Source organism: Vidua macroura, chromosome 2 (assembly GCF_024509145.1).
Source record: "Vidua macroura isolate BioBank_ID:100142 chromosome 2, ASM2450914v1, whole genome shotgun sequence".
NCBI classification, from domain to species: domain Eukaryota; kingdom Metazoa; phylum Chordata; class Aves; order Passeriformes; family Viduidae; genus Vidua; species Vidua macroura.
The window spans coordinates 24,954,040-24,975,407 of record NC_071572.1 but is presented as its reverse complement, the minus strand read 5'-3'; the positions used below and the strand labels follow the sequence as shown (position 1 = coordinate 24,975,407).

Genomic DNA, 21,368 nt, shown 5'->3' with positions numbered 1-21,368 from the left:
GGAAAGAGAAGGAAGGTTTAAGTGAAGGGGGAACCATGTAAGGATTTAAAAAGTTACCATGCACATTTGTGTTTTAGACTGAGTTTTACTAAATAAAACTGTAGCAGTTTCTGATACTACCATTCCTCCCTGTCCAATGCCATATGTTCCTACCTCTGTGTCACCTTCTATGCACACCACTATGCATGAATGGTATACAAGATGAGGAACTGGCTTCATCTCAGGAAAAAAAAATACTATTTTTCCACCATTCTATCTGTAAGACACCCTTAAAGTAGTATTCAAAGGCTTCTCTTCAATAGGAATACAAAGAATTGATAAACACATGAAACACAGTCTCAGTCCTAGGCCTGCTACTCTGTGCATCATAAAAATGCTTCATATCACAAGAAGCTATTCTTATGAAAATAATGTAAATAAGTCAAGCAACAGCATCTCCCTGTCTTAAAAACACATATTTACACACACATGAGAAAAAGGATAGAAATTGAGGGTGTGAGGGAGAGAGAAGTAGTCATATGTTGGAGGTCTGTATGTACAAGACAAGTTGCAGTGACACACTACACTTTTCCGTAAGCAATATCCAAAATATATTCAAAATAGTTTTGTGAAGAAGTAGAAATTGGGGTGGGAGTTGGGGGAAGGAATACAATAGACACATCTTAATTAAAAGATAAGACAACTTTTCCCCTTTGAAAAATATACCAGTAAGATCTCGGCCTTGAAATAAAACTTCACAATGTGTAGTCTGTAAGCAAAGAATGGTAACCTTAAAACACTGAAATTCTGGAAAATGTTTATGACATTTAAGAATCATGAAGGCATTTGGCAGCGCACCTTCTGGGTTAGAAAGACATTGTGTTGGAATAAACCCAGGAGCAAATCTAAGGAATATTGTTCTTGACAAAATAAAGATGATAGTCTGAACAAGGGCTGAAAGCAATAGGTAGATGATTTAATTTCTGTACCATCATCCTGAGCCTGGCATGAAGGTCTTCAGTACTAGAAACCTATTTATTCCTAATTCACTAACAAGTGAATGTCAGCCAAGTCCATCCACACTAGCAGCATCGCTCTACACCTTTCTTATACAAATAGGTCTGTGAATGTCAACTGGCAGAATACCTTTCCAAGTTCACACTGGTAGTAGGATTGTAGCCATAATGGTCTAAAGAAGTGGGCAAGGCTCAGGGGAAAGAAGCATCACCGAACAGATGAACTGCTGTGTTAGAGGTGGGTGTGAGGGAAGAACACAGACAGGTACCTTGGCTCCCAAAAGACTACCTGCTCTAACAGAGTGACACTGGCACCCCTTACAAACTTTTCCCCAAGGCTGGAGCTCCATTATAGACATTCACAGGCATTTGTCTATCTTGATTAAATCTCAAGTGCTATGAATTTTATTTTACAAATTTGCATGCACTGCTCTGAACCTTAAGGGCAAATCCCTCTTGTTCAAGAGATTTTATAATATACAAGCACAGGCTCTCCTTAAACTGTGTAGGACTGCCAGATTTGCTTTATTTCTTCTTTGGTTAGTTTATTATAAAGTCCTGGGCTTGGCATTGCTGCCTCTGTAATAAAATGACCATCCTTGAATCTTAGAAGCAAGCAGGTCTCTTGGCAGGTAGAGAAAAGGTTCTCAGATCCACAGCTTGTCTTTTTCCATTAAGCAGTTGCTATCTTACCCATCAGTATAAAAGTCAGAAATATAAAATATTTTTGAGCTCAAGAAACCTGTTAATGTTACATATTTGCAGATAAGCAAGCATTAACCTTTTATTTGATGAAAGCCAGCAAAAAACCCTGCAAGATGCTACTTACAGAATCTGATCACACAGACCGTGACATTGTTCACAGGATATGTCAAACATTTTGCCCTTTCAACAGCAGATACTAACATCGTTTTCTATTAACCCATTTTTGTTTATTATTCTACATTCAACTGCTCTCCCAACAAACCTCACTGCTGTTGAACTACACAGGGCGTGTTTTTGGTCCTGCAAGCTGTCAAACAGCTCTGGTCAAGAATAAGAAAAGCATTATGTTCAGGAAACTCAACCTCCTTTGAAAGAGAACAAAACTAGAGTAACATGACACAGGTACAAGATAATCATAATGGCAAAACTTGCTAGGGCTCAGGTAGAAAAAAGCCATCTCTTTTTTATTTTTCTCTCCTTTGCAATACTTCTGTGGAAGATATACCTGCAGCGAGTTCCTTCTTAACTATACATATCCGCCCACATTCTTCTAGAACAGTCTCTTGGGTACAACAAGTATCTAGGACCCTGTTTTGAAAAACAGGTCATGCTCCTTAGAAGGGAGTACAGTTAAATGTCTTCCCATCCAAAGAGAAAACTGGGTGGGAAAACAGCCTTTAAAGCAAAAATGGCAAGAACAGTATCTAGCAAATATCCTATTTGCCTAAGGAAAAGGTGCACAGTAAGATGTGAACTGACAACACAGGTAGTTATTCTACAGTCCCCTCCATCTACACAGACATTGAGTAACAGCACTGAAGGCTCAAAGTAGAATAAACTACTCAACATCACAATTATTCTAAGGATGCACTAATGGCTTTCAGAAGGAAAAAAAAAATGGAAATTCAGTCCCTGGTGGAAGTCTTGGGAACATTTTTTCATTAATAGGTCTCAGTTCCTTGCATCCGCATACAGGAAAACTGTATTAAAAATAATTTTTAAAACCCAATACTTGCATCACATTCTTCTGGTTATTTCTGGAATCATGCTTTGCTTTACCAAGATTGCTGCAGTCTCCAAATTAAGTATTCTCTTTTCTACATAACACTTGAATATCAAAAAATACTGGGGGATGTAGGAAGGGAGCCACTGGTTTCCTCTGAGGAACAGCAACCCTCCTCATTAGAATTTGAAATACCCTTTCTGAATGTTTTATTATCTTTCTAACAATCCAAACTTACTGGGAAGCAAGAGGAAGAAAATAAGAACAGCTTTCAGACACCAACACTTTTCCAAACCAACAGATTTTCTCATCTCTGCCCCTTATTTCACATGTAGGAAACAATCAGTGTTATGTCCTCTAAAAAAATGGATCCACAGATGAAAGCACCTCTAAGAAGCCATCTACTGCTGGGCAGCTTTCCATTAACCACAGCAGTTTATCAAATTCTCAAACATGCCGTAACAAAGTCTTCTAAACTGGAGACCTACAGAGCTCCAGCAAGGCAAGGAGCTATGACATGGCTTCGTAAAAATAAAGCACCACTGGTTCCAAGAGGAGTTCAGATCTGGGAGCAAAAACTACTTGTGCAATGCTGATCTTAGGCTAACCAAACCACTACCATTCTTTCACCAGGCTCACAAACACACAGAGGAATCATCTGATCCAACTACATATAATTGACATTCAATGTAAGGCTCAAGCACAACCCTTATAGGTCACAGAAAACTCCACATTGTGGAATACTTATTAGGAAAAGCATCACATTACTGCACAGAATAATGTCACATCTCCCCACACCACCCTAGAACTTCTTCTGATACCCATATTGTCCAAAGGTTTCTATTATTTAAGGTACCAGATACACATCTAACCCTTTGTCAAATATTTGTACTCACCACTAACTCCTTGTTAGCTCATCTGCCCTCTCTGATAATATCCCCTAAAGTGGTTCCAGAGATGCTCCTCACACTCTTTGCTCAATGCAATCTCTAAACCCTGACTGCAACTCAGGAAGCATTACACAGACCCTGCACAGGGGAGCTGTGGCATCTCCCCAGTTCCCACGGTGAGGAAGGCTCAGATTCTCCAGGGCTGACTCACACCTTGTTAACAGAGGGAGGGGAAAGAGCCCAGGAGTAGCGGATGGGCAAGAGGCCCCTGCCAGCTACTCCCTGGTTGAATCCAGGTTTCCACTGCTCTCATCTTTGGCCACAGTTAGGGGGATGGAAAAATTAATGAGAAAACAACAGGGAACAGACAATGTACAAACCATAAATACACGCACAAGAGCTCCATAAGCCCAAGCATTTGTGCCCCTTCTTGCCAGCTTCTGAACTCTCTGGTAGCTTGGGAGTAATTCCTGTTCCAACATGCTGAGCTGGAAGCTACTGCTGCCAGTTACCTCCACGTAAGAAAGGTGTTTCCGGCAGTCTTGCTGAGAAGCCCCTGAGGCCAGGTTAACAATTTGACTATTCCCAAAGATATTCAGGCTCTCAGAACAAGAGCAAAATTATCTTTGCTTTCAATCATTTTTCTTCATTTTCTGGTCACCCCAAGGAAAAGAGCTGACAAAAGCTTTTTGCAACTAGAAAAGAGACCAAACTGCAACACTGTAACTATTCCCCTCCTGTCACAATTGCAATAGCTTCAAGCTTTGTGAGAGATCTGATGAAGGAAATTAGCAAAGGGGAGGGGACGATATTAATGCCATTTTCCCCCTCTTTGACATTTACAACACTCAATTTATTTCTGCATTGAGATCGGAAGTACCTCCTCCCCCAGTCCTCTCCAGTTCACCAATGTCTACAACTTGAAGTTTGGAACTGCTCACACACATGAATGTTTAAAACATGAAAAGATCAATGTGGCCCTAGAAAAGACAAATGGGAGTGACAGCTGCTCCAAAGCAAAAAGAATGCTTGATCTAATGCACTGTTAACCCCAGAACCTGGTTTCTGAGTATTTCAGAAATTAATTTGGTTTTTCTCCCAAGAAATCCTAAGGGATTTTCTACGTATTTGGCGGGGAGAAGGGAAGAAAGGTAAAAATGTAAGGACTTACTCACAAGAGGAGTGCTAGAAACAGTCTTCATTTCCATCTTTATCCATTAGGGAACCTAAGATTAAGGGCAAGTCCTGCAAGTATCATTTATTTCACTAATGATACTTCTCTGTTTAGAGGCCTCAGGAAAGCAATCAGAGTCTTTTTTAATGACATTCGGTTACTGCCTGGCAAAATCACAGGCAAGACCAGAGGTACCATAAGACCCTGCGAATTAATTAAGGCAACACTACATTAACTTAAGTCCAGAAGCACCAGAAACCAATTTTTCCACCCAAAAAAATGTCTCCAAGAACTGAAGTTATAATACATCTCACTTTCCAACACAGAGAAGCTAAAACCTGTTTTTAATCTCATCAGTTCCTTCCCACACGCCAACATCAAGTAAACTCGACAGCAGTATGTACTTGCTATAGCTAAATATACCAGCAATATTCGAGAACCTAATTTGCAACCCTGCGAACACACGTTCAAAAAATATGGCAGTTTGCTCGGCTTTTATGTAACGCAAATTTAAATAGAAGAAACAGCACCTGCCATTTTCTTCAATTAGCATTTCGCTCGGTTATAGGCAACTTAATTTCTCTAAGCCGACCGCTGCGCTTCCGAAGAGATTCCACGAATAAAGCGGACACAATTTATACGTACCAAGAATTCACTCGGCCAGAACAGCAGTGGTTTTAGCAACCCCGGGGCCAGGCACTCGTGTCTGCAGCGACAGAGGGACGGGGCGCGCCCTGCCCGCCCGGCGCTGCCCGAGGAGCGGCGCGGCCCTTCCACGCGGTCCCGGCGCACCCGCGCCCGGTGAGCGCGGCTCCGCCGGGGCGCGGCCGCCACCGCGCCGCATCGGGCAGCGCCGAGGCAGCTCCGGGCGGACGGCTGCCGCTTCCCCGCAGCCCCCCGAGCCCGCAGCCAGGGGAGGGGCGGCCGCCACCATCTTGTCAGCCGCGTCCCCGGGCACAAAGGGAGGGCGAGAAACCCCCCGTCCCCGGGACCGAGCGGGCGCCCCCAGCCCCGACTCACCTCCAGGCGCAGGGAAGCACCGCAGCCCCGCAGGAACTCGCGGATGTTGCTCAGGCACTCGCCCTCCGTCCGCGGCTCCGGGTACACCTGCAAGACAAGAGGCGGGCGGCTCAGCGCGGGGAGGAGACGAGACGGGACCGCACCGCATCAGAGCGGCGTCCCCCACCCCGCCGCTCCCCTCACCTCCCGCTCCCTCCGCAGGCAGCGGCGCCGATCGCTCCCACTGGAGGGTTTGAACCGGGAAGTAAACACGGAGCACAGGAAATGGCGTGCGAGGGCGGGGGGCGGCGGGCAGGAGCGCGGGCAGGGGTGCCCCGGCCAGGCGCGGTCGCGGGCGGCTCTGCCCCGGCGGGGCGGGCGGAGGGAGGGAGGGAGGCGCGGCCCCGCTCGGCCCTCCCCAGCCCCGCCCCGGCTGCGGGCGGGAGCGGCCCCGGGCCTCGCCGCACCGTGCTTCTGAGTTTTTCAAATTGCTGATACACAGACCCCAGTGCCGTGACGGGTTTGGCTGCAGAGCGAAGCGGCCCAGCGGGCAGCCTGGGGACAGCCCCTCCTCGGGACAAGCGGTGACCGCACACAGGGTACAACGCGCACGCCGCGGGAGGCCGGTGTCGCCAGTGGGGCTCGTCGGTGCCCTCGTTCTGACTCCGGTCCACCCTTGGGTATCGGTTTTCTAACGAGGAAATATATCAGAAATGCTCCAAAGACCTCCGCGGAAAATACCAGCACCCGGAGTTAATAATCTACCAATTCAAGGGTCTGATGTTAACGACCTTTATCTGTAGCTTATTAAACAGCCCCTTCCTACCCGAAGAAAAACAACTTCGCAAAGAGGAAAACCTTGACTGAATCTAAGACAGCTTTTGGCAACGCAGCCGTCTGCTCTCTGCAGCCACACTCACAGTGCCTTCAGCTCAACCTCTGTATACCCCAAAAGTAAAGTGTAGCCCTTCCACGGAAAAGCAGCCTGCCCTAAGAGCTTCAGGGACATGGGTTAACTTAGCACAACTTAACTAAATTCTGTGTGCACATTAGCATCGTTTCACAATAAATTCATTGATTTCTGTGAAGTAGTTTAGCAAACAAATCATTGCCCAAACTGACACCTCCCCTTCTGTCAGAAGGGGAAAGCCTAGCACAAAAGTGCAAGTCGCTGGAACCCGAGGTGTTGCAACACACAGTATCATGGCCTTTGATCATGCATTACACTCAGAGGAGGTTTCGTTGCATGCATGCATGTCAAGGTTACATAAACTCACAGCATAATCCACCTCCATAGCACTGGGAACTTCACATGAGGTTGACTCCAAACATTCCATCAAACTGAAACCAAGGTAGTGCCTTCCCACATGATTATAAGATATCAAAGATACCTCTGACCCACAGAGGTACTTTTTGATACAGAATTATTACCACAGAGGTAATTTTTGATACCACAAAAATTAACAAAGGTGACAGCATGACAGGGTGAACCTGGCACAAAGAAATTTAAAACACAAGTCACTATCATTTTCTAAACAAAATTCATATGAGTCTTAAATGAAAGCCACTAGACTGTAATACAAAGAAGTTGGTAACTATATGAGTTGAAGAATCTTTCTTTCCTCAAGGAAAGAATGCATACACACACCCCTTCAAACTCCTCAGATTGTTTGGTACTGCGATAAATCACTGTGGCTTAAGAATAACCCTTTACTACACTAAAGCACAAAGGGAATCCTAAAGAAGCCCTATGGAAATACTACAGCTCAAAATATAAAGTCAGTAAGTTTGAAGGACAGAAGAGGTGAGAGAGCCCTCCTGAAAACACCACAACCTTCATGTCTCTTGCTTGAAATACTTTTTGATCACTCTATTAATTTATTTCTTAATTCTAATAAGAAATCTAAAGCTATCATGCCAACATCCCTTGTTAGAATAAGATGCCTGGAGTTTTTTCCATGTTGATGTTTCTAGTATGCTCTCTCCTATATGTTCTTAATATTTACACAACAATGGTATCATTGCAATTTATAACTGTTTTATCTTAAACTATTTGTATAATAACTGGGGTTTATCTCCTTTTAGACATGCTACTGCACTGTCTTTTTTTTTGTACCCACCATTTTCTTTTTCATCTACTTTGTTCATCAAGGCCTCTTTTCATTCTGAGAAACCTTAACATTACTTCTGCTCTTCAAACACAAATAATGTATGTCTCCCAAGAAACCACAGTAAAACCAGGTTTCTCTTAAAGAAAGCAAATGTGTTGTCTCATAATGTAATCCACATTAACACAAAATCTCAAAGTCTCCAACACATTAAACTCAGTAATTCTATGAAATCCAGACGTGTACTACCACATAGTGTGCACCTCACAAGAGGCTGCACATAATTCATAAAAGAATGAAAAGACTGAACAGTAACTGGAAAGAGGAAAAAGAAAAAAAAAAAAAGAAAAAAAAAAGGGGGTTGGGGGAAGAAAGGGGAAAGGGTAAAACTTTGGTTTTAACATGGTTAGAGAAAGGCAAAAACTTTCAATTGAAGATTAAAGAAACAACAAGCAAAGAAAACTCAAACCCAGCAAATTGTTCCCTGTTAGGTCTGGAAGCTTAAAATATATGCTAAATACACCACTGGACCTTAGCCTCACCAGCACTCTAATGCATGTTTTCAGTCAAAAATCATCTTCCTTAAAACAATAAAATAAGTTACAATAAATCTTTAGAAATGTCATTTCTTCCTTCAAAATAAGGGAAAATACTTTGGAGCGATAAAAGAAGCAGGGTACATTTTCTCAGCTCTGTGACTGCAGCGGCATTTTTATACAACAGAAGACATAAGCATATGGGTAAAGAATTTAAAAATATCTTAGCATTTGCATCCTGCTAGAAATGTAAAGGATTAATGATCCCATAAAATGAAGCAAACCCGTTATTTACCTGGAGAGTCTTAATGCGATTCTGGCAATCTTCTCCTACAGACAGCTGAGAAACACAGTAAGGGACCTGAAGAACAAAATCAGCCCTGCGACAGAATGTTGAAGTGCAGTTATGTGCAGTTCAAGTGCAGTTAGGCCCATGATAAAATCACACATATGGTACATGATATCCTTTGCTGTTACAGGAAGCTCAGGAGCATGACCTCTCACACAGATCACATTTATAGCCTCACAGACTATTCAAAATGTACCAGAACATCATGCAAGCAGACCACAGGCAGGTAAGTCCCAATCCACCTGAAAGACAGCTTTTCTGTACAGAGACAAAGGATAAATAAAAGTAGGCTCATATTCCCAAATTACTTAGCTTAATAAAAGTAGGTTGCCTGTACATAAAGCCAGTGAAATAAAGAGGTTATGTATTTTCCTCTCCAGTATTTGCTTCATCTTTTTCCTATCATAGAGCAACACCATTAGTTCATTAATGGGGGTTGTCTACTTCTTATATGTATACACTGCTCTTAGTACAAAGAGGCCTCAGTGTCCAACTAGTGCTCTAGTAATACAAATACTGCTCTAGTGATACAAATAAAAAAGGTTAATAGTAATTAGAAAAGACAGGGATTCCAGAGGGGCATGACAGATTCTTAATTAGGGACCAGGGTGCCACGGTGGAATCCAAAGAGACGAGAGGAAGGTAATATGCAGAGCAGCCACTGTTTAAACCACTTCTTTGTGGTTCAGGGACAGGTTCTGATTAAGATTTGATCTCTTGGGGAGCAGTGCTAGAAACCACAGCTAGTTCAATGAGGACACTTATGTGATACACTGTAGCTATCAAGGAGCAGAGTACATTTCCCACCATCCAGAAAAGGTGGGGAACAATGTGCAATGCAAATAGATGGTACCTAGCTAAATGTTACATTCCTTTAGATCAGTTTAAATCTATGGTTTTCGACAACATAACAAGTGAATAAAAAAGGGCAATGCAGAGATGCTGCATCAGGAAAAGGTATGACAGGGATGGTCTTAGAAAAAAATGAAAAAGGCTACTATTAGTTCATTTGGAAAGGGAAATTATATTAAGAAAATAAGCAAGGAATGTGTATAATAATGAATAAATAAAAAGATAACAACAAGCAAACCCACAGTTCTTTGATTGCAATCTCAAGTAAACATGAGACATTAATAAAAAGTAGGAGACATCTTCAGCTATATGTATGGGAAATCAGCTGTTTACTTGCATTCACTCTGAACAAGTTGACAAACTGGGTCACAGAACAAGAAGTGTACAAGGTCTTTATATAGAAACTGGAATCTACTAGGTAGACTGAGTAAGAACGCTGTTCCTACATGCAAGTTACATCAATCATTTATCTAGCACAACACACAACAAGTAAAACATGGCTTACTATGTAAGAAGACTATCTCTGTAACTAGAAAGCAGAAACTAACAGAAAATGTAACCTAGCTGCAAACTAGTAGCAAAGTTCAGCAGACACTTAAAAACGTCCTGTTCAGGTGTATGGCTGCTCAAGCCTGAAATTCAAAGACTGAGCCCTTAAGTAAGGAGAAATCCTGTTCATCCTGCCTGGACCCTTTTATATCAGATTCCCCTCGCAGCACAAAACAGTTTTCTTGTCCACGTTTCGTAGCACCTTGTACACACAGAGCATTACCGCAATCTAATCAGTAAAAATACCATAATTGCACAATGCAGCAAAGCTATCAAAAGGGTCCTATTGATCACATTCAGTCCCACAGCAGCTGTGTTTCCCTTGCTTCCAACTCCTTTCACTGGTCAAGGGCAACTGATCTTCCAATGGGGCAAACACCTCCTGCACAAGCACTACAGGCTGGGATTTGTTGCTAGGGTTTGTGTTCAGGGACAAAAATGAGATTAAAAGCATCGTGAGGAGGAAGCCTGGCCATTGTCACACCAGCCTGGGTGGTGAAGCTGCAGGCGATTAACTGTCCAACAGCTCCTGCTGGTTCCTTCCCTCCCCACCCCTCGCAGCTGCTGCCTCCTGCCTGCACCTGCACCCATGCCCAGCAGGGCCCGTCCCTTTCGGCATTCGGGTTTCCTGCTCTGGCCCAGACCATTGGCCCTCACAAATTGCACCCAGCAGGGATGGAAAAGAAAGAGTGGCTACATAGCTACACAGCTACACAGGAGGACATCCTCTGCTTCTCGAGGAAGCATCCACTGCTAGGGACCAATGGCAGGTGCAGCACTTCCTCCACAGTCACCTCCACAGTGAGCAGTTGGGCTGAGAGGACTGCAGATAGGAGCCCCGTGCTCCTCCTAGGACAGCAGAAGGCACAGCTGCACTTCAAAGGATCACATCTTCAACATCTATAAGTAAGGAGCATTCTGCAGTTGAGCCAAATCACGTAAAGAGCTGCACATCTTACTGATGGCACATTTGCAGGATGCTATTAGCTAAACTAAAAACACAGATCGGGATTCTCAACAAAGTGCAGCTCTCTTTTAAAATCAGGTCTCTTGACAGAGCACCAGACCTTAGCATGATACAGTCTCTGCAGTACTGTAGCTCTTTAGCACTGACTTTTCCTGCCCTATAAAACCTTTCAATAATAACCTGCACAGCAGTCAGCATGGACTACACACCTGTATTTTGGCTTGAGGCCATGCTCTGAAAGCACAGCAGCAGGCAGTCAGACAGACATAGATAGTAAGAGCTACTTCCAGCAAAAGACTGAAGCTCATTCAGCTCAAGCACTAAGGTGCCAAAATTTTACATTTCCACAACTCACCTAGACTCTACATACAACACAAAGAGGAAGGAAGGTACCTTATGATATGCCCTAAAATTCTTATTTGCTGAAAAGGATACCCAGACATCAAGTTAATCAAGACACAGCAGAAGGTAAAAGCAGGAATCTACTTAGTGTCCCAAACTCCAGTCATCTCCTAGACTTACAAGAGTCCTTTGAGTATCATTTGGAACAACTCTCTGAAAGGTGGTTTGTGTCCATTTTTTATTAACAATAGACCATAAAGGTTCCCAAACCTCCTGCCCTTGGACACCACTATTGGTGACAGCCACAGAAGGAGCTCTTAGATCCCATTACCTCACTCCAAAGCCATCAGCATGACTAGCTCCACATCTGACACTCCTCTGCTTTACATCCTACATCCCCACACCAGTCCCTGTATTCCATCTTTCCCACCTCAGAGCACACACCACCACCTTCCAAACCAGCAAATCCAATCCCACATTTAGCCACACAAACGTAACCCACCACCTTTTCTTTACTGGCCAACAGGCCACACCAACTCATCAGCCACCATTCTGTGCTCCCTCAACCTCCACTTTGCTATGCTATGTGAAACCATGAACACTTTTAGTCGGCTGAAGATTCCTCCAGCTCTTCTGATTTCTTCCTCAGAAATGCTCCTCTGCCTGACTAGCCATTATTAACAGTGACCTACATTCAAACACACAAATGTTCTGCTTTAGCTGCTTCAGTTCTTTAGCGTAATAGTCCTCAAAACATAAGTTCATCTAAGTTTGCAAATGAAATGTACAGTTTGGTTAAAATGCCAGCCAGGTCTTGTGGCAGCCTTTATAAATGGGACCTTATGCAAAAATTAGAGCTGCTTTTTTCCATTAATCTGCCCTCCAAAAATGACTCTGTAAAACTGATTCAGCTGTCTGATTTCATCTTTTCAGATATGTACCTGAATTAAACAATATTCAGGAAAACAGTATTTTTTTTTTTTTTTTGCAGTAGAAGTACAGTACTTTTGCCACTTCCCTTGGACCCTGATTAAATTCCCATCAATGTACATAGACTCAAGTTGCATCAGGGAAGGTTCAGGTTGGACATTAGGAGGCTTTTCTTCACAGAAAGGGTGATTAAACATTGGAATGAGCTGCCCAGGGAGGTGGTGGAGTCACCTTCCCTAGAGGTGTTTAAGAAAAGACTGGATGGGGTACATAGTGCCAAGGTCTACTTAACAAGGTGGTGTTCAGTTAAAGACTCGATGATCTCAGAGGTCTTTTCTAACATAATTGATTCTGTGATTTTGCAGAAGTCTATAAACTGACTCCCATGAAGCAGGTTTTAACCCAGCCCTAAGATACAAACACCATAATTTACGGGCACCAGGGCAGTCCATATGGTACTTTTGTTGTCTCAAGTTTCCATCAAATTTTTATATTTCATACAGAAAACATAGGTTGGCACAGCATTAAGAAAATAAGAATGCCATGCACATAAAACTTGCAAGCTGTCTTTGCAACTGCTATTAGGATCCTTGAAGGCCCCCCCGCTGTGACCTGAACTAGGCAGGAGTCCTACCAGAACACATGCACAGAAGTGTGCCTGAAGGATGTGATACATACACAGAAGAGAGTCTGGTTGCAGCTGCAGCAGTAAGCTGCTTTCCCTTCCTTCCTAAAAGCTAAGAACTAATATTCCTAATTCCCGTGATTTTGCTTATTTTCTTGCTATTTCAAAGAAAAAGAGGAAATCAGCTAGCATCCAGCTGACCCCAATCCCAAGCAGCATCATCAGGGGTGCCAGCATTAAGCGTTCACAGGAAGATGTGCATTTCCCTGAAGTCAGCACGTGAAAAAAGCCTGATGAAGTGCAGCTCCAGGTGTGGGCTTGGCAGGAACTGAACCAAAGAGATTCCCCTGTGAAGGAAGGCTGATGAGGAAGGATTTTGCACCCCTTGTCACGTAAACCTTGCAATGTTTCCTGTGGAGCATCGCTGTTTTGATGCAGCACAAGCTTAGGCTTCAGGAGTCTAATCACTCAGGGTTTGTTTACTCTGGGAGAGCTCTGCTGCTAGATATGCTGGCATCGCTCCTCAGTGTGGATGTAACATATGCCAGAGAGGGAATTCCTCTGCCAGTCTAACAGTACCACTTCCCCCAGTGACATTAACAAAGCCAACAAAACCACTTCTCTGACAGCACAGCTGCACCAGTGGGGGGTATATGATTTTTACTGCTGTCCCCCTCCCCCCACCCCATGAAGATATTCCACAGGACTACCAAAGCCCTACAGAAGGGATGGATTCTCTTCTGGGCAAGCTGCCAACATCATCCAATAGCACTCACTGCATAGCAGGAAAATGGAGACCCGTATTAAATGCACTTAGAACCCAAGCAGTGTTTCATTGGCCAAGAAGGGACAGGGGCCTTTGCCTACGGGGTGTCAGTGATCCGTGATGAGGAGTGGCACGAAGGAAGCTTCTTGCAGATGAAGCTGGCCACCCCTGCTCAACTCCCCACCATAATTACAATGCTGAGGCACTTAGGTTGCCCAGATACGTCATGGGCACATCATCCCTGGAAGTGTTCAAGGCCAGGCTGAATGAGGTTTTGCGCAACCTGGTCCAGTGGAAGGTGTCCCATAGCAGGGCTGTTGGAACTAGATGATCTTTAAGGTCCTTTCCAACTCAAACCGTTCTATGACTCTTGTTGTGGGTGATGGCAGCAACCACATCATACTGAGAGATGTGGAGAGAAAATGGCTTTGCTCTAGGCAGCAAAGTGAGGGAGAGAGCAGAAGTGTCACACTGGCTGAGGATCAGGGAGTAAAGCTCAGCCAGCCAAGGTGCAAGACACTGCTTCCATGCTGCCAGCTCACAGTATTTTTGCAAGTCCTGTCATGCTTGAAATGTTTTAAAGTTACAGCTCTTCAAATCACAGCCACTGGATAACAATTAATTTAAATTTTTATTTAAGGAATATGTATATTGAATTCCAGGCAGTGATTCATGGCCAGATTTTAATAATATATGTGCATACTATATATAATATATAAAAATATATATGTATGTATGTATAAATACACTTACATACATACCTAATCTGCAAACTTCAATTTTAAAGCAAGACTTCCAGTTTTCTAAGGCTGAAATTACAATCTTAAACATTTTCAGCTGAACAATGTAGTACCGCCAGCCACTAGCATGCAGTGTAACCAGAGGGGAGTGTGCTGGTGGCATCCTCACAGTTCTTCCTTTTCTCCACACACACACAACATTTGGAGGATAGTCTGGATAGCAGTAGGGCACCTGAGGGCTAACTTTTTTTGTTGTCAGTATTATGTACAAACATAGAAAGAATGCATATAAAAACTGTGGAAAATACATTAATGAGAGTAAGACCAGCAGAACTACATTATTTTTCCACGTTTTCTCACAAAAAACAATTTAATCACCAACAGTTTCCTTAATTGCCCCCTCTTTTCAGGATCTGGCACACTCTTATTTAACACAGTCCAGATCTTTATGCACTGACAGGATCTGGTTTTCAAGGAAAAAAGCAGTGCACATAGATACAAGTCCTCTGCTTCCTCAATGAGCTCAGGCAGACCATATTTCTTTGGATAATATCCCAGTCACCAGAATTACAGAGACAGTACATAGACAGGAAAAGCAAGGGCATTCTCTTTCAAAGCATTTGTGCATCCTGTTCTCACAAGGCAGCAGGAGTAGCACGGTCAATGACAAGTCTGTAACAGGACCAAAAAATCCTACAAAGCTCACAGTATCACTGATGAGAACAGCATGTATTCAGGAAAAAGGCACTCTAATGACTTTGTTTGGGATAACTTTTGCCCAGTCTCTGCTCATCCTTGCAGTGTTTCCACCCTGGATCAACAGCACTCGTATACACACCGGTGTTCCCTGAGCACGCAGCCACGGCAGACACACCTGTCCAGCACAGACTATTCTTGCCAGAAGCACAATAATCTCCCTGGGAGGACTGGTGCTGAAGGAAGAGAGCATATGTACATTAAAATGAGATTTTGCTTCCTGTCCTGTGATGACCTGCTGCTGCAATACCAGCAACCACTATACCTCCCAACAGATTTCAGTGAGCAAAGGCAGGACAGCCTTTGGGGTCAGCCAGGCAGACCCAAACAACCTCACCAAGGCTTCAGGGTGAGAACATCCTGCTAGAAGAACTTCCAAAATGTAGGTTGCTCGGGGCCAACTAGCACCTGGAAATTTCCACCTTAAGAATAATGTCTGCACTGCTGGTGGGATGTTCTCAAGCTCCGTCTGGGCTCCACATTCAGCTCCCAGCCAGCATTGCACCTCTGTAAATATACGGGGCTACAAAAATCATAACTTTTTATTAACTCTGGGTCCAAAACACCTTTCCTTTCTTCTTCCTTCGTATCATGTGAAATAACATTTTCAGGTCACACCTTGTCACAACAGGAGAGAAGTATACTTAGCCCTGATATTTACGTGTGAAATCAGAGATAAGCAAGCATAAACCTCCCTTTGCCCGAGCTGTAGGCACACACGCTCATCGTGAGGACAAGGCTGGTGACATGGTTGCCACATGTGGCAGCCCAAACCCTCCTTTTAGATATTCTCAGTGCTTGTACTCATACACAACAATTCATTTGCCTTGTGAATCACAAAGGGTTAATTTATTCCTAAATTACAATTCAGAATGCCTCATTTAGCCAAAGACCTCTCTCTTTAAAAAGAGAATCATACAGATGTATGAGGCATTTGTACAAAGATCTTAATCTCTGCTGCCATCAGTTCTGGTACTACCCCAATTAATAACCAAATTAATGTCAACACCAGTACCCAATTCTCCACAGGGAATAGGAATGACGTTTCCTTTCAGCCATGCACCAAGTCTCATCCAGCAGGAGAGAGAGCTGTATCTGTTTTCCCGGGGCCAGCCCCGTGCCGTCCGTCTCCCACCTCAGCGCCGCGGGAGCAGCGAGAGGAAGCGGCTGTGTTTTGGATCAGCCTCCCACGCGCAGCAGAGCAGCTTCTGGCTTGTTCAATCCTACACTCAGTGCAACGCCTGGGGATGGTCCATTCGACGGAGGGGAGCCAGGCGTGCGAGACCCAGCCGCACACCCCGCACGCTCCCCATCCCCTGGCTTCAAGGCACGAACCAGCTGCTGCCGTGCCCTCCAGGAGCCCCCGACAGGAGGGGGGGCACCACGGGGTGTCAAATGGCTGCTGCATCACATTCCCCGATGCGTCTTCTGCATTTTCCCCAAAAAGAACAAAGCTGTCCTCAAAACGACGCTTTCTGTCGAACAGCTGACCAAAAATAAAAGTACAAACAAAACTTAATGGAGCGCGAAGCCTCATATGACAAGGAAAATTCCCGCTCCAATTCTGATCTCTGTTTACAACGTAGAAAGTGGGTCAAACTGGTCTGCGATGGAAGAATCTGTTTGGAAAATGATCTCTGAGAGGAAAAGCATCTAAGCGGCAGACAACTGCACTGCAATGCTTCCACGGGGATCCCTTCCCTGCCATCAAAGTAATTCAGTTTTACCACACAAGACTGAAATCGTCTAACTTGAAATTATGGCTTTTCAATTCAAATTACTTAAATTCAGCAATTCCCTATCTTTTGGAGCAAACCAACTAACCATGTTTCAGCACAGATCTCCATGCTTTAAAAAACTAAGACATAGCTGGGTTTGGACAGGGTGGGGGAAGCTGTTGTCAGTTTTGTTGATTTTGCTTTTTTTTTTTTTCTTAATAATTGCGCTCACTTTTGTTCATTTCCTGTGTTCAGGACAAGGTTATTGTGCAGTACCATTACTCTGCCTAACCCAACTATTTTGTTTTGCCCCATCATGGGGCCATCTCTTTCAAAATGCAAAGGAATGATTATGACATTAAATAGGAGCCCAAAAATTAGAAACAGTCTGTATTAACATTACTTTTCAAGGTATTTTCATTCTGACTTACAGAAATCTAGTGAATTTAATATCTGTTGTTTCCTGTTCAAGATAGAAAATTATTGTAATGCAAACAAATTCAGCCAAAACTTCCTGGCAAGCAGCTCTGTAGGTTGCTCTGTGCAATGCTGGTATACAAATACATAGCAATCTAAAGAAAGGATATACTAACCAGCCTTGAAACACACTGATTTGTTTTATCAACTTATGAAAATTCTGTTCTTTGACCTTCAAGTGCTTGATTCCTTTTATGGTCGCACAATCTTTATTTATTAAAAATCTACTACTTACTCTCAGGGTACCCAGAGGCTTTAAAAAGCACAAAATGCCAAAAAATGTATTACTACATTCCTGTGTATATTGAATCCTCTTTCTAATCTGTTTTTGAAAGAAAGAAATACATTTATAGCATTTTCTAGAAAACATATTTAAAAGCACCCCAAGCTGATAAACATCCCTTCATATTTGTATTTTGTATTTTTTTTAATATTCTCTTTGGTTTTAGTTACTCTTTTGTATTTACAGAAAAATGAGCTCTGTGAGTCTTCAAAGTGTCTGCTAATGTCAGATATTTATAGAACGTTGCGATCTCAAATGATTTTGAGAATTGAATCAGTCTACATCTGTGGGACATCCTTGTATCTTTTTAACTTCAACTGGAGACTTTCAGGGAAAATAAGGAATAAAAAGGCTCATATTTTAAATGCACTCAGTATAAAAAAGTAACAAAGAGTAGTAGCCAAAAAGACTTGGAAATAATACCATGGCAGAGTAAAGGATGTACATTTTATATTTGTTTACTAACAAACAACGAAAGAGAATAAAGTAACACGGAAACAGCTCAGACATAACATAGATGAGAACGTGAAAGAGGTATGGGGTATAAATTCTGAGTCTACAGAAAAAGAATATTTACAAAGTTAGATGGAAAAATGAGTTAGTGAGTCTCTCAGACACATCTATGAATTAGAAAGTGCTTTGTGAATGGCCCATGCAAATAAGAACAGTTACCCTCACAAAACCAAAGATCCCTCTAAAAAATTTTTTTTAAAGGGCTGTTTCTCCCCAGACTCATAACTAAGTCAGAGCCAGAGGAGACACACAGGGTCAGCAGGGACGCCCAGGGTGGCCGCCTGTCCCAGCACCCTGGCTCGCGGGGCGAGCTCGGGGAGGTGGGAGGCTGCGAGGCGCCAGCGTTCCTCCCGCCCTGGCTGCCATCCCAGCCCGCAGAGCTCCCGCTGCAAACCCTGCGCTGCTGCACCACGGGGTCCACGAAGAGTCCCACTGACAGCTCCTTGCACCCACGCTGGTGTGGGGAGCTGTGCGCCTCTGTCAACCCTCCTCTGCATGGGTGCTGTGAAGGGACCCCCACCCGAACATGAGAGGTGTTTGCTCCTCTGAGATGAAAAGAGAGCGTTTCATTCAATAACAGAGCTGTCCCAAACTATACTGTAACAGAGAAGCACATTAAGTTGGGAAACACTCTTTTAACATTTATTTCTGTTATGCTTTTTTGTTTATTGGGAGAGCCTCTTTCCCATATTGAGTGCAGGACCCCATTTTACTAGGATTGACATCTACACAAAGGGAAAAGACCTTTTCTGCCCTAAAGCTCAGAACCCAAAGTCCAAGGGGTGCTCAGGGAGCGTGCCTGGAGTAGCAGTATGGGAAAGGCTGCCAAAACCCTCCTTGGGCTTGGTGCCACCAGGCAAAAGACCCTGAGGACAAGGAGGCATGGGCGGAGCCTGTCAGAGCCAGTGGATAATTAGGTGGAGGAGCCCCCAATTACCCCCAGCCCCACATCACGCGTGTCACCCCGGATGGCAGAGCAGGACAGTTACCGAATGGCAGAACAGGACATTTACCTGCTCTGGAGCGCAGAGCAGCCCAGTGCACTGGACAACTGAGTTTGCACCTCATGTATCACCTCCACAAAGCTGCAGCCCCTTGGGAGCAGGGACATCCTCTTCAGCTCTACTGCCTGAACAGCCACTTAGGAGGAAGTGGTGGTGGGGAAAGCTGGCAGCAGCAGTGGCAGGGGCTTCAGCTGTCCCAGCTAGCCCCACTGGCCACCATGGTGATCCCTGAGTTAGCCACGCTCACACAGCCACCGACACACTGTGCTCTCATCACTTCCATCGCCCGCCAATAGCACTGCAGGCTCCTGTGAGGTTTCCATACCCCCATACCACCTCCTTATGTACCTGTGAATCTGAGAGGCAGGAATGATCTACTAAATCTGCAGAATGGGACTCCAGTCAAGAGCCTAGACCTCCAGGCTATAGTACAACACAGAAGAGTAACAACCCCAGTGGGCGGCAAACTGAAGAACCGAAGGGGGACAGCCCGGCCCAGTGTCCTGCTAAGCTCAAGGCACTGGTTACAACTTTGTGGGTCTGAGAGCTACTTGAAATACAGCCACAAAAGGTAACAAAAGCCCACTGTCAGTACGCTCCAACGAGGGGATTGCTCTGCCAACTGCTCTGCAAAAGGTGAAAAATACGGTGTTATTTTCAATATTTTCAAGCAAGGAGTCATCCCATCATCATAGCAGATGACCTTCACCAATCTTCTCTTCACTGCCTTAGACTGGCACAGGAGGAAAGTTTTTTGTCAATATGTGGATCTCTGTGCGCACTACGTTACTGAACATCAGGTGAGATAACGGTACTGTCCCAAGTTTTGAGGCACAACCAAACCCCTCTCCCTCTGGCTGAGCTACGACGGGAATTATATACGCACACAGAGCACATAAAAGTTACCTGACAGAGTACATTTTCTTCAAACACAACGCAAACTAGAGCTGTAACGCGTTTTTTCAGCACCAAAAAAAAAAAAAAAAAAAAAAAAAAAGAGATGAGATTTTTTTCCACAGGCTACCGAACAGTAAAGGACCCAAATAACGCTAAAACAGCCTTCAAGAAAACTAAGCATCAAACGCTAAAATGTCCTTCAGAGGTTGGAAGGGATGAGCTGAATCACCTCCCAAGCGAGGTGAGGCACCGAGGCACCGGCTGTTCCAGCAGTTGCGTAGATAAGTTTGCAGCCGGCTCGTGGCACGCAAGGAAGAGTCCATAGTCCACCCCCCAAAATTAATGCATCTCCCATGCATAGCCAGGACTCCGCTTTGAGGAGCGGAGCGTTTGTACAACACTTGCAGAACAGTGGCTCCTCACGGGGGAAGCCCCTCCAGCCCGGCTGCCGCTCCCCGCTCTCCCCCGGCCCCCCGACGGGGACCGGCCCCGCTCCGCCCCCCGCGCCCCTCACCGCCCTTCCCGGGCCCGGGGGTTCCCCCTTTGGCGCGGGGGGCGGCGCGGGCGGGGCCGGGGGCGGCGGGCCCGGCCGCACAAAGGGCGGCGGGGCGGGGGCCGCCGGGCACTTACTTTGTCTATGGTGCCCGGGAGCAGGCGGTCGAGCAGGCGGCACAGCACCACGCCGTCCTTCAGGGAGGACTGAAGGAAGCCCTCCGGGTCGGAGATGGTCTTTTTGGGTGACTCCAGCACGCCCAGGGCGATCAGCCACGTAACGGTCTGCTCCGCCGAATTCATGGCGATGGCGGCGGCGGCGGGCGGGGGTCGCGGCGCCCCGCGCCTCGCGTGGGTTTTGTGTGTCCCCCGGCGGGGGCTTCAGGCGGAGGCCGGCGGCGCCGCCCCCATGTGAATGCAGATGACGACGCCCCGGCCCCGCCGCTACAGACACATGCAGCTGCAGTGCCGCCTCCTCCCCGCCCCCCCGCCGCCGCTGCCGCCGCCGCCGCCGCCGCCCCATGACATCACTGGCAGCGGCGGCGGGCGGGGGCCGCGCGCCCGCGGAGACCCGCGCACCGCTCCGCGCCCGCTGCGCGCACCGAGGGGCGGCCGGCGCGCGCCCCCTAGCGGGCGGACGGCGCCTCCGCGGGCGCGCAGCGAGGCGGGAGCGGGAACCGCCGGGCACCGCCGGCCGC

At 45.4% G+C, this 21,368-nt stretch overlaps 1 protein-coding gene across 4 annotated transcripts in view; it reads right to left on the bottom strand.

The window, feature by feature from the left end:
• The window catches only part of ARHGEF7 (Rho guanine nucleotide exchange factor 7), a 115,925-nt gene extending 94,843 nt beyond the window's left edge, over positions 1-21,082 (bottom strand). For 3 of the 4 annotated variants that reach the window (XM_053970272.1, XM_053970268.1, XM_053970269.1), the window contains exons 1-2: positions 20,809-21,082; positions 5,788-5,874 (exon numbers count right to left, since the gene is read on the bottom strand). In XM_053970272.1, coding sequence (XP_053826247.1) covers positions 5,788-5,874; positions 20,809-20,973 — 252 coding nt within the window. In that variant the 5' untranslated portion in view covers positions 20,974-21,082. Of the gene's footprint in view, positions 1-5,787; positions 5,875-5,970; positions 6,040-20,808 lie in introns of those variants that run through there. The other variant, XM_053970271.1, reaches the window with a different exon arrangement.
• Between the last annotated feature and the right edge of the window lie 286 nt (positions 21,083-21,368).